At 43.3% G+C, this 14,985-nt stretch overlaps 1 protein-coding gene across 2 annotated transcripts in view; it reads right to left on the bottom strand.

Annotated features, from left to right (window-relative positions):
* Positions 1-3,272: 3,272 nt before the first annotated feature.
* The window catches only part of LOC137538423 (acylphosphatase-2-like), a 41,483-nt gene continuing 29,770 nt past the window's right edge, over positions 3,273-14,985 (bottom strand). For both annotated transcript variants that reach the window (XM_068260600.1, XM_068260599.1), the window contains 2 exons: positions 7,740-7,849; positions 3,273-3,969 (listed from right to left, as the gene is read on the bottom strand). In XM_068260600.1, coding sequence (XP_068116701.1) covers positions 3,855-3,969; positions 7,740-7,849 — 225 coding nt within the window. In that variant the 3' untranslated portion in view covers positions 3,273-3,854. The remainder of the gene's footprint in view (positions 3,970-7,739; positions 7,850-14,985) is intronic.

Below are 14,985 nucleotides of genomic sequence, written 5' to 3'. Positions count from 1 at the left end.
TTCAGTCAGAAACACAGGACACAGAAGCTGCAGCTGTTGGGAGCTTTCTCACTCTCACACACAGAGGTTACACACAGGGTTAACTGATGAAGTGTGAGGGGAATTTCCCCTCCCCTCATGGTTCATTCTGCCCTCAGTTTTGGCATCAGTAAAATGTGAAAGTATTTTGATAACAGTAAACAAAGAGGTTGCCAGTGAAATGTATACACCAGTACTTAGCAGCACTTCCCAAACAATTCCTATCTCAATTAAAAAAACATATGTAAATCGATAGTGTTCCTTTAAGGTTAGGCACCACCAAGGTCTTAGGGTTAGGCACCACCAGGGGGCTCTTAGGGTTAGGCACCACCAGGGGGGATCTTAGGGATAGGCACCACCAGGGAAGGGTTCTGTGTGAGAATAGGGAGAGATTAGGTTATAGTCAGGTTGTAGACTATCTATAAATTTATAGATATTTCAATTGTTAGCGCAATTCAACTGTTATTTACCGTTTTTGTTATTTAACTTTGCGCCTAAATTGTTATTTACCAGTATTGTTATTAATATTGTTATTTAACATTGTGCCTACATTAGGTTGTGACTTTTTTTTGATGTATGCGTATATATGTATGTATAAGTCATACATACTTTTAATATGCATGGTTTATATTTTTTTTTTGTCAAAACAACAAAAGTTACTAACAGTTTCCAAGCTGTATTTAGGTTCATTGTCAGAGCATCCTGGGATGTCAGTTTACTGTCAGAGCATCCTGGCATGTCAGTTTACTGTCAGAGCACCCTGGGATGTCAGTTTATTGTCAGAGCATCCTGGCATGTCAGTTTGTCAGAGCATCCTGGGATGTCAGAGCACCCTGGCATGTCAGTTTATTGTCAGAGCATCCTGGCATGTCAGTTTGTCAGAGCATCCTGGGATGTCAGAGCACCCTGGCATGTCAGTTTACTGTCAGAGCACCCTGGGTGTCAGTTTACTGCCAGAGCACCCTTGGATTTCATATTTTTATCAGAGCACCCTGGGATCAGATCCGGTTCTCTCACGAAGCAAGCTGAAACACTTGCATCAGGTGCACAGATTACAGGGGCAGCATGTTTGTACTGTGTTTACACTTACTGCATGCAGTCAGTGTAGGAGGAGATGCGAGAAAAGAGCAAGCGAGGTGAAGAGGTCATCATTGGGGAAAAGCAGCTTGTTGTGCTGTGTGAGGAGTCTGACAGTGAGTGAGGAGGGGGATGGCAGGAGAGCAGCAGTGTTTCATTTGACTTGCACAGCAGAAGAGAGTAGTTGGCACTGCTTTCCTGACTCAGGAGGAATGGAGGATGGCTGACTGGCTGAGGGTGAGCAGTTTGTTTGTCACAGGCTCGCGGTCAGCCAGGGTGTTATTGTGTTGAGCTGCAGCATGACATGACTCAGGTTGTTGCATATGCTCCCTTGCTGACTGAGAACATTAAATGAAGCAGAGTAAATTGTTTGGTGTTGTTTGATCATTCCAAATCAGAGGGGGGGAGGGGGGGAGAGGGGGTATCACCCTGGGTTGAGCATTCTGGGATGAGCGCCCTGGGATGTCAGTTTATTGTCAGAGCACTTTGGGATGTCAGTTTACTGCCGGAGCAACCGTGGATGTGAGTTTGCTTTCTGGGCTCCCTGGGATGTCAGTCTACTTTCACAGCAATAGAATTCTGGCACTTAACCTCCCTAGCGTTCTGGATGAGCTAGGCTCGTCCAGAGAGGCCGGAGGTGACCGCTCAGGGCCCGCTGGGCCGATTTGAATAAATTTTTTTTAAAACACGCAGCAAGCACTTTGCTTGCTGCGTGCCTTACCCAATCGCCGCCACTGATCCGCCGCTACCCGCCGTGATAGAGCGCCCCCCCAGCCGAGATCCCGTGTGCTGCCTGGCCAATCAGTGCCAGGCAGCGCTGAGGGGTGGATCGAGTCTCCCTGTGACGTCACGACGTCGCCGACGTCAATGACGTCACGACGTGTGTCGCCATGGAGACGGGGGAAGCCCTCCAGGAAATCCCGTTCAGAGCGGGATTTCCGGACGGGCCATTGCACCGGCGGCGATCGGAGGGGTGGGAGGGACGCCGCAGGGAGGGGGAAATCATGTAGCTAGCGCTAGGCTAGCTACATGAAAAATAAAAAAAAATGTGCAAAAAACTTTCCCGCGGCCGCAGGGCCGAGGGAATCAGAATGCCAGGCAGGTTAAGCAATTGATAACAAGATGTAATTTTATTAGACTATAATTGTGCTTTGAATACCCCTACAACTCTTGTAATGATGATAGTTTGAGGGCATTTGTAATAAGCCCAATGAGTAACATCAACAAAAAAATGCTTCCCTGACATATAATAAAATACATAGGAAAAAATATTGTGAAATGACGGTCAGTGGCAAATGTCCAAGGTAAGGCAATGGTTCACCTGCGCACTTGTTCATTATACTTCAGAGTGTGTTCTGCAAGGGCAGATGGTTAGTTTCTCCTGTGTAGCAGCACTCTTGAAGATGCATGTGATTAATTAGATTAGGTGATAACTTTGTAAGTCTCTGATTTGCTACAGTCAAGTTTTGCTAAAGGTCCTGTTTCTACTACACGCAGATTGGATGCAGAAAAACTGACTCCAATGAATGCCTATGGGCCTGTTTCCACTAAACGCATTTTTTTCTGATGCAGATTTTTCCATACGCATTCGTTGGGGTCAGTTTTTCTGCATCCATTCTGCATCCAATCTGCGTGTAGTGGAAACAGACCCTACATTTATTGTTGTAAATTAGCCTGCTACACAGGAAATAGAAGTGGCATGAGTGTGACCAACTAATTAAAAACTTACAAATATATTACATATATCACCTATTAAAAAGATCACTTGCTACACACTTAAAGGACAACTGAAGTGAGAAGAATATGGAGGCTGTAACCAGGAAGAAAAAGAAGAAAACATCCGGGCACCTTCCGTCCTTTACTTTATTGCATCGCTTGTATCATCGTGGGTTACATACCATAAGTGCGTTCACCTATTGGTTCATGCTGGTGGTGGTGAGTTGGAGGTAGGGGTATCGGGCAACAGTTGGGGCTTGCGACGGCCGTTTCGCGTCCTAACAGACGCTTGGTCACGCTGCGCTCCAGGAGCGTCACCACCACCAGCATGAACCAATAGGTGAACGCACTTATGGTATGTAACCCACGATGATACAAGCGATGCAATAAAGTAAAGGACGGAAGGTGCCCAGATGTTTTCTTCTTTTTCTTCCTGGTTACAGCTGCAATTTCTCTTTCAATCCTGGATCCGACGTGCACACGTCATTCACGTTTTTCTGCATGTAGTGATATATATGGGGAGTGCCACTCTACAAGCACTTTATCTACACTAAAAAAAGAATATGGAGGCTGCCATATTTATTTCCTTTGAAGCAATACCAGTTTCCTGGCAGCCCTGCTGGTCTATTCTGTTGCAGTAGTGTCTGAACAACACCAGAAACAAGCATGAAGCTAATCTTGTCAGATCTTACAATAATGTCAGAAACACCTGATCTGCATTTGCTTGTTCATGGTCTATGGCTAAATGTATTAGAGGCAAAGAATCAGCAGGGCTGTAAGGCAACTGGTATTGCTTAAAAGGAAATAAAAATGGCAGCTTCCCTATCTCTCTCACTTCAGTTGTCCTTTAAGCTTATACCCTGTTAAGGGTAGGTGCACCATGCAAGGAATCCTGCAGCCAAGTAAACACATTTCCTCATTGATATTACACAGCATGTAACTTTGTCTTTTCCTATGGTATTGTGGTACTCAAAACATTTGACTTGCTGCAAAACAAAAACTAATGCAGTTCAATTTGACCTAACAGACAGCATTTCTGCCTATCAATATTTTGTTTTGAAATTGGTAAATTCTGTGTTTGTTATTTGATGTTCATTGGAGAAAACAGCCTTGTCAATCCGGGACATTGGGCTACCAACATTCTGCAACCAATTTTTCCTGAAAGAAAAATAATCACAATTAACTTATTTTTTTAATGCATTCAGTTATTATCTGTTACATTTAGGATACTTACTTTCTGTTGTTCTCCATCTTATTACTAAACACAGCACCACCATTGTAAGGATCCCTACTGTAGTGTATTCTGTCCGTTGCAGTGGAGCTGCAAACGGACAGTTCTGGCTTATCTGCTTGCATTCGGTTGTGCATTTGCAATGGGTTTCATTGTCATTTGCAATCGCTCTGCAGTTCTGGGCAGCTCAGGATGCTGTCATCATTCCACCAATTGCTTGTTGCAGCTGAGCTGCGGCCAGATAGCCCTGGATTTCCTGCATGCATGTTGTTACATAATTCGGCATGTATTTCTTAGTTCCTTGCATTCACAGCCAGTTAGCAAATGGTAATCAAGCCAGCTTAGGATTGAGTGATTACCATTCAGCTGTGTGGAGATTTGCATACCTGCATCTATGGCTGATGCCAGCATAAAAGTCTGCCTCTCATTTCATACCCCGCCCATCATAGTGGTCAGTAAGCTGATCTACTGGGCACCTTGTTACTCTGTATAGTTTTGTTATTGTAGTTCTATGCGACCTTATTACTTGTGCTTTAGCTAGTTCTTGATAAATATATATGCAGACTTGTTAATATATATTTATCCGTTAGTTGAGCCGTTTGTTATTTTTCTTATTATTGTGTATTGCCTAGTTCCATGCTTGATGGATGTTCGCTGCATCCGCGGTGGATCAGTGAAGTTCATTATCCAGATAGCTTGGACTCTGCCATCACCATGTTGGTGACTGGTAGTATTCCTGCTTCTAGTTTCTGGGAAGGTAACTATAGGCTGCAGTTGCTATTAGTTACGTTCTATCCTGTAGTCTTGCCTGGTTGGATGCTGGTGACTGTTGTTAACCTGCTTGCTCTGCTTCTGTGGACGTGACTGTGAGCTGCGGTTGCTACTAGTTACACTCCAATCTATAGTCCTGTCTTGTACCTGTCTGAATGCTTGCTATCGCTAAGGCAGCAGAGTGCAAACTAAGGCAGGAGCGCAACATCGCACTGCGCTGCCATTGTGTTTTATTTGTAGCGATATCGGAAGCCCAGAGCTGCAGTTGCTCTGGGCAGTCTGTGTAACCTCTTCCATTATCCAGCTCTTTGCCTTGTTGCGCTGGGTGGTCAGAAAGTATGACCCCCCAGCATTACAACCATTAAGTGAAAATCCACATCTCTGCTGACTCTTTAGAAGAGTACACTACACTAGGTACTGCCATTACATCCCTGAGGTACTCAAGACTGAAAACTTTAAATATGATGAAACAGAGAAACAGGAGAACAAGCTTGCTCTCAACCCCACCCCCACGCCCCAAAAAAACAAGTGCATATTGCCAAAGTTTATTAACCATTTCAGCTCGTGGGTTGTTTTTACCTCATAGATAAGAGGAATTTTCACATTTCAGCGCTCCTCCCCTTTCATTCCCCAATAACGTTATCACTACTTATCACAACGGATTTATACCTTGTTTTCTCACCACCAGTTAGGACTTCTTTGGGTGATACCTTTTGCTAATAATTATTTTATTCTAAATGCAATTTAATGGAAATGGTAAGAAAAAAAATGTAAAAAAATTCATTATTTCTACATTTTTAAGGACTAAAGTTTTTTTAAATAAAATATGCTACTGAGGATAAAAGTCACACATTTTGTCCCTTTGTCCCGGTTATTGCAACGCTTAAATTATATCACTAGTACAATGTATGGTATCAATATTTTATTTGGAAATAAAAGTTTTACATCCATCACTAACTACAAGGCCATAATTTAATTGTGTGGGTCTTTTTTTTTTTTTTTTAAATGAATGTATGTAGGTGTAATTTTCCTATTTGGCCACAAGATTTCCTTGCACATTATTTCTTACTAGCTGACCTGAGCCCGTTTCAAAACGGGCTCTAGGTCTGTCTACGCGCATGTGCCCGTCGCGCGCACACGTCCGCTGCTCACATGCCCGCTGATCACACGCCCGCTGCGCCCGCCCCTTGGCCCCTGTCCTTTCCTGCAAGTCACGCATCACTCCCCCTCCGAGTCTCTGCGTCCCTGCACATGCGCAGTTGCACAGAGCACGGACCCACACACACACACACACACACACACACACACACACACACACACACACACACACCCTGGGATGCAGAGAAACAGGGGTTGTATTATAGAGGATTTGCGTACTATAAAGCACGCTAAACAGGAAGCAATGCATGGACGTGTTACTCTGGAAGATACAACGACGCAGGCATCTCATTGATGCTGGCAATCATTGACACGGGGACTTAGATTAATGAATGGGAACTGCGTAACGATCACGACAGAAGCACGTCGCTGCTCCTACATCTACTGAGAATGATTACTGTTTTTGAGCAAAAACAGTGATCATTCTCGCTGCATAAGCATGGATTGGCTCAGCTGACTTTCGTCCCCTGCAACCAATCCCCCTTGTCTCCGTGACCATCGCGATCACGCGCGTACCCCAGCAAAGTGCACGGATGTGAGCCTCACCTCCTTGCGGCTGTAGCAGCAGCCGCGGACGTAAGACATGCGTCCGTGCGGCTGAAATGGTTAAGCATGTGACACTGAATATGTTGACAATTCTTCTAGTCTGTGCCAGTATGTGACAAATGCCACACGAACATCCTCCTGCCACCTAAACAAAACAAAACTCCAAAACAAACAGATCTAGGTGACATAATGTTTGCCATTATTCTGTGCAACACGTGGAACCAACTTAAAAACAATACGTTTTTCTAAACAAAAGTAGAATTTTCCTTTTGAAGAAGACTTGAACTGGAAGATATGTAAAATAAAATAATGGTGGGTGCTCCTATGAGATTTAATTAGAATTTAGCAGCCACCTCCAGGGTAGTTTAACTTGCCAGGAGATTTTGAATCGCAAAGGCATCAGGATCATAACATTAATAATTGAATCTGCAGTTAAATTTTCTGCAGTGTCAGAAAGATAAAAGACTTGCATGCATCTAGTCTTTTATTTCCTGCAACTGATTCAGGCATTTGGAACGTTAAGTGACATCATGTGGTGGGCGGGGTAAGTGGGGAGAACAACTTTCTTGGTCGTCACTTGTTCAACGTGATCTGCCATGATGGATCTCTGGCTTAGCAATCAAGAAGGATTGGGGACCGCTGTAAACATGCTGGATTTTCGGCACAGACATGCTAATAACCTTTGCAGGTGCATATATTCAATACTTCTCTTGTGCTGATCCCACTCTCCAGAGCAACCTTTTAAAACTCCCTTTTGACAATATACCCTCCCTCTTAACCATCTTTACTTACCCATAGTTTCTGTTAATTACCCAAAGCATAACATTTCATACGAAGCATAGCATAACATTTTATACTAAGTTCCCTCCTCTCTTAGATTGTAAGCTCAACTGGGCAAGGTCCTAATCTCTTGTGTCATAGTTTGTACTGCTACAGTATATTGGTACTTTATAAATAAAATGTGGTAATATTACAAGTATTCAAAACCATGTAGTTGATTGCCACTTTAAAGTGGACCTGAACTCTTGCACAGGACAGAAGGAACACATAGAGAAATGTACACACACACACACACACGGACACACACACACGGACACACACACACACACACACACACACACACACACACACACACACACACACACACACACACACACACACACACACACACACACACACACACACACACACACACACACACACTTTGCATAAGTATACTCACATTATGTCTACTTTTTCCCTTGACCCTTGGACTTGCCCTGTAACTGTCCCATATGGAGTGTTTTTGACCCAGCCCACCACAGCGATTTTTTTGGCTTGGTCCTCTGTATACTTTAAACAGAAAGAAACAGATACATGTAAGTGTCATTCACAGGTACAACGTATGAATACAGTATTCATTAGAACAAAAGGACATTAAACCAGAAGAGCAAAATAAACTTTATAAACATACTTCAACCTTTAGCTTATTCATTTTTTCATCCCCTGCCAAATGTGTTAATTTGTTCACTTGCAAAGAGTTGAATACTTTGTAATGTTTATAGTAGCTTCATTTTACTGAAAAGAGACAATCAACAAAAAAATCCAGAAAAAAACCCACATTAAATATATTATACATTGTTTTACATGTCATTAAGTGAAAGTATTTGATCCCCAGATTGGTTATGTGCCCATCTGTGGCAGCCAAAAGTCTGTCTGGGTTATAGGTTAAGAAATACTTATTTCATTGAGCGAGGGGGGCGCCAGCTTGCACATTGTAACTCCACCCATTGAATGTGCACCAGGATAATTACAGTATTACGCGGTGCTGCTTGGTACTAAAGCGGATCGAAGTGTCAGAATTGGTCCGACATGTTGATCCACATATTCTGACACCATGCCAGACTAGATCCGGCTACAGCACCCTTAGCAGCGAGCCTAAATATGCCAAATTAATATTTAAGTAACATGACACAGGGGCGGTGCGTAGGGCCGATGGTGTTCAACATGTTGGACACATCTAGAACCACACCTTACTGTATTTAAACAGCCATGGGTTAGCTTGGTACCAACTCTTGATGATGAGGAGTGGGAGGATATTTGGGTCAAACCATTTAATTATTTAATCGCAACCAGGGACAGGTTAATACAATTTAAGATATTACATAGGGCATATGTAACCCCCTCAAAATTGTCCAGATTCAACCCCTCCAACTCTGTTCTGTGCTGAAAATGCAATGCTGTAAACGCCGACATAGACCATATGTTCTGGTCTTGCCCAGTGTTGTCCCCCAGATGGAAAGTCATTTGCGACTATATAACTAAGATCACCAAGATTCATACGCCAGTAGCGCCAGTATATTGTTTACTCGGGGACACCACCAAACTTGCTTCTTACCGTGCTCAAAGAACGATTGTTGGGCTGCTATTGTACTATTATAGGAAAGCAATAATACTTAATTGGAAAAACTCAGATCCTCCTTCTATACAGTACTGGAAAAAATTGGTCAATGACTCCCTACATCTTTATAAAGCAGCATATGTGGCTAGAGGGTTTCCCCAGAAATTTGATAAAATTTGGAAGCCATGGACCAGTAATAAAAGTACCAGCATATAACTTAATTTTTCTGTATTTAAAGTGATGTTATACCATATTTTGAAATAATCTATGCTATAGTGATCAAGATATGTGAAATACTACCAGTAAGATATTGCATAACAACCCTGAATTATACCGCAAAGCTTGTTGTTTGGCGGGTGGGGGGGGGGCAGGGGACTCCGTGAGGATGAGACGATAGCAATGTTCGTTCATGTGTATCTTTTTCTTGATGTACCTGTCACCCACCTGTGCGTGAGGGTCAGGTGTGTATTTTAGTGTTATATGTATTCAAACTTAAATAAAAAGAAACTTTAAAAAAGAAAAAAAACAAGTTGGACACATCCAACACTTTGATCCACTGGGTCTGTTGCTGTGTCGGATTTTACCTGGCAACAACGCCCCTAGTGGTAGACATGTTTTCCTGTGTCGGACTATGTTTAATATGTCATTTTTTAAACATAGAATTAAACAAATGATAAGCAGTTACCGCTTATCAGTGCCTTCACACTACCAGGACTCTACACCTGCTGTAATTGTAACTTCCAACACCAGTCCCATTTTACTGTGCACAGGGTTATGTACATGTGAATGATAGCTGTCACCAGTGTAGTGGGTAGATGGGTTGAGATAGGTATAATGGGGTTGTATGTGCAAGTAGGATGTAACCACCCTAAGGGAAGAAGCAATCTCTCTCTATCTCTCTCTCTATATATACGCGGTATGTGGAGTGGAGGAACAAGGAGCCGCACATGAGCAGCTATGGCTCAGCTTATCTCCCAGGAGAATGATTGTTATTGGATGTTTTCACTTCAGCTCCACTGTTCTTGCCTAATAATCAAGCTGTTTCCAGCTATGCTGAAAGATGTTCATCACCTGTGGCCAGTTAATGGTGTAAATTACGTTAGTCCATTACATTGCTGATCCCAGGTCTTTTCAGACCATGCTGTCATAAAATTCCCCACAGAGCCCCATCAGTGGAGACACAGGAAGCATAAGATCGATAAATACCTCAAGCTCTCCAAGGCAGTGATTTTAAAACTAAGAACAAGGCAGGATTATGTGTAATATTTATAATAACATCAAGTTACACTTTCTGCCGTTTGCGTGGCTTTACTCATCACAGTGATAGCTTTGTCTGATTTAACAAGTTTATCATGTTGACAGAGAAGGGGGGTAATAGAAATGTAATAATAAGCTTGGTATATTTATTATTAGCCATAGAAATGGCTTTTGATTTCGTTACTGCTGTATGCAGCTTCTGCGCTGCCATCCTTGGGAGTTTTGTAGGAAATCTTCGGTCCAGTCATAAAGGTTGCAGAAGGTTCTGGTCACATTACTCTTCCCACTGCATCATGTGACACAGAGTTACCAGCAGGCCAGGTCTGCCCATGATGCCAAGTGAGGCGACTTCCTCAGGCGGCAGAAGTCTGGGGACAGCACCATACAGAAAAAGGAAGTGAAGAGAGTGCCTGGCCAACCTATACTATACTGTACCTGACTAACCTATACTGGGGCAACAGTACCTAGCTACCAATACTGGAGGCACCTATATCTGGCTACTTACCGATACTGAGGGTGTGTTTTTGGGGGCTCCCTGCAGCTATAAAGTGTGGTGCAAATTTTCGGGTGCTGTGCGATCATTCCAATTCAGGGGGGGAGGGGGCGCATCCTCACAAGTTTGCCTCAGGCATCAAAAAATCTAGAACCGGCCCTGGTTACCAGTGATGAGGGAAGTAGTTCCAAAGGAGAGTGGAGAGGAACTGTGATCAGCAATTAATCCCCTGTACACAGTAAGACAGTTATGTGATAGTTCACTAACCAATATATGTAACTAGTAATCCCACAATTCTTTTCAACCAGCGAAGGAGAGGGGAGTATTGGGCTGGTTGACAGTCTAATTTCTGCACAGGTGTTGCAAACCTTGTTGCTGAAGGTCTGGCTTAAAGAGGAGCTGTCAGCCATGCTATCTCAGAAAAAAAAACACATATATAACTACAGTAGATAAATACTTGCTCTACTTACATAACATATGTATTGCACCACCACAGACCACATAACAAGCCGACCCCCAACTTTTCACCCACTTTTTGGGGGTCAAAAATTTGGCTTGTATGCGAGTATATACGGTAATCATTTATCAACAAGACAAGTAATAGTGATTTTAACTTTTGGATTGACTGGTTAGAGTCCTTATTACTTATTTACCAGATAAAAATAAAGAATTGATTTTTGATTTTATGCCCGACAGTTACACTTTAACCTCCTTGGCGGTATGAAAAATACCGCCAGGAGGGAGCGCAGCAGTTTTTAAAAAAAAAAAATTTTTTTTAATCATGTAGCGAGCCGAGGGCTCGCTACATGATAGCCACTGCTGAGCGGCATCCCCCCGCCCGCTTCGATCGCCTTCGGCGATCTCCGATCAGGAAATCCCGTTCATAGAACGGGATTTCCTGGAGGGCTTCCCCCGTCGCCATGGCGACGGGGCGGGATGACGTCACCGACGTCACTGACGTCGGGACGTCATTGGGAGTCCCGGGCCACCCCTCGGCGCTGCCTGGCACTGATTGGCCAGGCAGCGCTGGGGTCTGGGGGGGGGGGGGCCGCGCGCCGCAGCAAATAGCGGCGATCGGGCGGGGGCCGGCGGCGATCAGAGTGCTGGCGCAGCTAGCAAAGTGCTAGCTGCGTCCAGCAAAAAAAAAATTATGAAAATCGGCCCAGCAGGGCCTGAGCGGCACCCTCCGGCGGCTTACCCCGTGTCACACACGGGGTTACCGCCAGGGAGGTTAAGTGAATAATAAGTGGCCATGTTGATTTCCATGGCCCATTGCTATTGTATACCCTGGCAACTGCTGTTCCACTCCATGTTTTTGTTCTGTAGGATAATTGATATATCTGTTGTCAGGCCTGTAGGGATATCTACTCACGAAGCTCCAATGCCCCAATCTAACTCCACACGCTTCACCCTATGTGGCGTGTTCCCGCTTGAACGGTAAGTGAAGAGACAACACCTGCCCGACTTCGGTTACACCCTGGCCTTTATTGTGCAAGGTATTGGAGATGAATGCAGGGTGAGCAAATAAACTTCCAGGCCAAACAAGGATACAGAATAACAAAGTCCAGCAACAGTCCAGGGTCATACACGGGTAAGCAGAAATATCACAGTACCGGAGGGCAAGGCAGAGAGTAGTCAAAGAACGTTTCCAAAATCAAAACCAGGCAGCAAGGGTCGTCACAATATTCCAGGCAAGAGGTCAGTTCAGGCAGCTGACAATCAGTGGCCGGCCACATGCACACAACAGCCAATCACACGCAGGCATTAAAGGACACCCGAAGCGAAAATAAACGAATGAAATAAACAATTGTATCGATCTTCCTTCTCCTAAAAATGACTTTTTAAGATATTCCACAGTTTTATATTATGCTTAAATCTACTTTTTAAATTTTAACTGTTTTATTGTTTTTTCTCAATGACACATTAATTGAAGTATACCAGAGCTAAAATCTATGAACTATTGACCATTTTTATCTCTTTACTGCTCTCAGAAGCCATTTTCTGCTAGGAAAGTGTTTCATAGTTGGAATTTCTTATCAGTGAGGGTCACGCCGTAGTCACTTTCTGTCAGGACTGAGTCAGCCACTTACATTCCTGATATTTAACTCTTTCAAGCAGATAAAGAAAAAAAGGAACACAGCATAGTTATTTGTGTACTAGGCACTGTACATACCCATGTCTATCTCATCATGTCACATGTCACTTCAAGTATCCTTTAATCTTGTTTAAGTATCAGCTGAGATAGAAAATAGCTGAAACGGGTGGCAATACATGTCAGCTAAGTAAGCAATAGTAACCAGTAAAACATCCTGACTGTGTGTCAGCTATAGCATAGTGGTTAAGAGCACTGCCTCTGATGTGAGAAACCAGGGTTCAATCCCAGCCAGGGTCAACATCATATATTACCATTTATTGCATAAACCCCTACCTAAGTGTCAGCTGACTATACCTCTGTCGCCGCCTCAGACCATACTGCGGCCGAGAGGAGCGATCCCTTACATCTGTACAGAGATTACTGAGCAGACCAAAGGTAATAGTCAGATGAAGTTTCCCATTTATTATTTTTTATTAATTTTTCTATAGCACTGACATCTTCCACAGGCTTTACAGATTATATAGTCATGCCACTAACTGTCGGTAGGAGGGCTTTTCGGTCTCTTTTGTCCCTTATACTTTCCTAGCGGTTCTGCATCACCACAAGCTGCTTGGGTATTCTTAGTACTAGTCCAAGCCCTATCCCGTACAGCCATATCAATCCCTGACATGCACTGATGAGGACCAAAAGTCCAAACAGGCTGAGGTGCATGGGCTCCCTCTTCGTACTCTCCAGCCATGCCGTTCACTTGTCATGTCTCCTGGTAATCTGGCCAGCCATGCGCTTTTGTGCGTATGTGGCTCGACCGCGTGGGGGCAAGCTTGCAGCCAGTCCGTGCATGCACAGACGCACACGTCTGGTCAGATACCGGGATACATTACAAATGAATGGAGCGGCCATGGCATGGGAGAAAAGTAATTTATGGCTTATTTTACTCTGGTAGAAAAACATACTTCTTATTTGTATGTGTTTACATATATTTTAAGATTTCGCGATAGTGGTCCTTTAAAGAGTAACTGTCAGGCTGCAAAAGCTAATTTAAACCTCTATTCTCCTGTGTTAAACAGTTTAGAAGGAAGCCAAAAAGGCAAAAATCAATGTGCTGTTCACAGGGCACAAGTTCAGTTAAAGTATACTGCCTGAGTCCGCTATTGTTCCTAGCCACATGGCTAATTAATATTCACTGCACAGTAGTGTTGTGGATCATGAACCATTAGGATCTTTGATCCTGATCTTTTTTGTGAGTCGAATCATCAGGAAGCAAGGAAAGGGAGGATATGACATCACAATTGGCTTCATACAAGACAGACAAACATGGAACCTGCCATGAGCTGTCAGGAGCATCATTCTCTGCAAATACTATATAAAAATTCTGTGAAATCCAAACGTGGAAAGTGAAATGCATATGTAATGTAAGTACAGCCAATATTTAGCTACTGAAATATGCGGGTTTTTTTCTCTGAGACCCTATACCTAACAGCTCCTCTTTAAGGAGGCAAATTACACTGAATGCAATTCTTACTATAGTCATATGTCCATTGTAGTCTGGCCCAAGTTTAATCGAAAGCCAATGAACTTATATATATGTGTTTGGCCTGTGGGAGGAAACCGGAGTGCCCGGAGGAAACCTATGCAGACTCCTTGCAGATAGTGCCCTGGCTGGGATTCAAAACCAGAGCTGCAAGGCGTGAGTGCTATCCACTACCCCACTGTGCTGCCCAATTTTAACTAACGTCTGTATTTAACCAGTAGTTTAAAACAGAACTTAAATTAGCAATCCAAGCTTCTTGATCAAAACCGCGTTTTAAAACATTTCTCAACACTTGTTAGTGCACTGACCACCTGGCTTCTGATACAGACATCTTCAGTAGTAATTTGGAAGGCAGCCTGCTTCTGCTCCCTGCCATACTCAGCAGCTGCTAGAACAATGACTTCTTAGAGCATGATGGATCCTGGGCTTTAAAGCGGAAGGTACCCCATTAAATGTACCCCACTCAGAGGCAAAGTTATTTTAATCCTCAACTATTTAGACTCATTCTGTCATATTTTACTCTCCTGACTGCTAGGCTTATCATATGACATTCAAAGTGCATTGGTAAAACTTTATAGTATGAAGTTACATTTAATCAGCCAGCATGTTGCCAAAACAGTATAATCATGAATTATACACAAGAGAAAAATTCACTACGTGGGATCTTTGCAGAGAATTTCTGATGCCAGGGATGATGCATTATAATTTGCCT

Source organism: Hyperolius riggenbachi, chromosome 11, assembly GCF_040937935.1.
Source record: "Hyperolius riggenbachi isolate aHypRig1 chromosome 11, aHypRig1.pri, whole genome shotgun sequence".
Lineage (NCBI taxonomy): Eukaryota > Metazoa > Chordata > Amphibia > Anura > Hyperoliidae > Hyperolius > Hyperolius riggenbachi.
The sequence above is the reverse complement of the archived record's forward strand: the minus strand, read 5'-3'. Positions and strand labels throughout refer to the sequence as shown.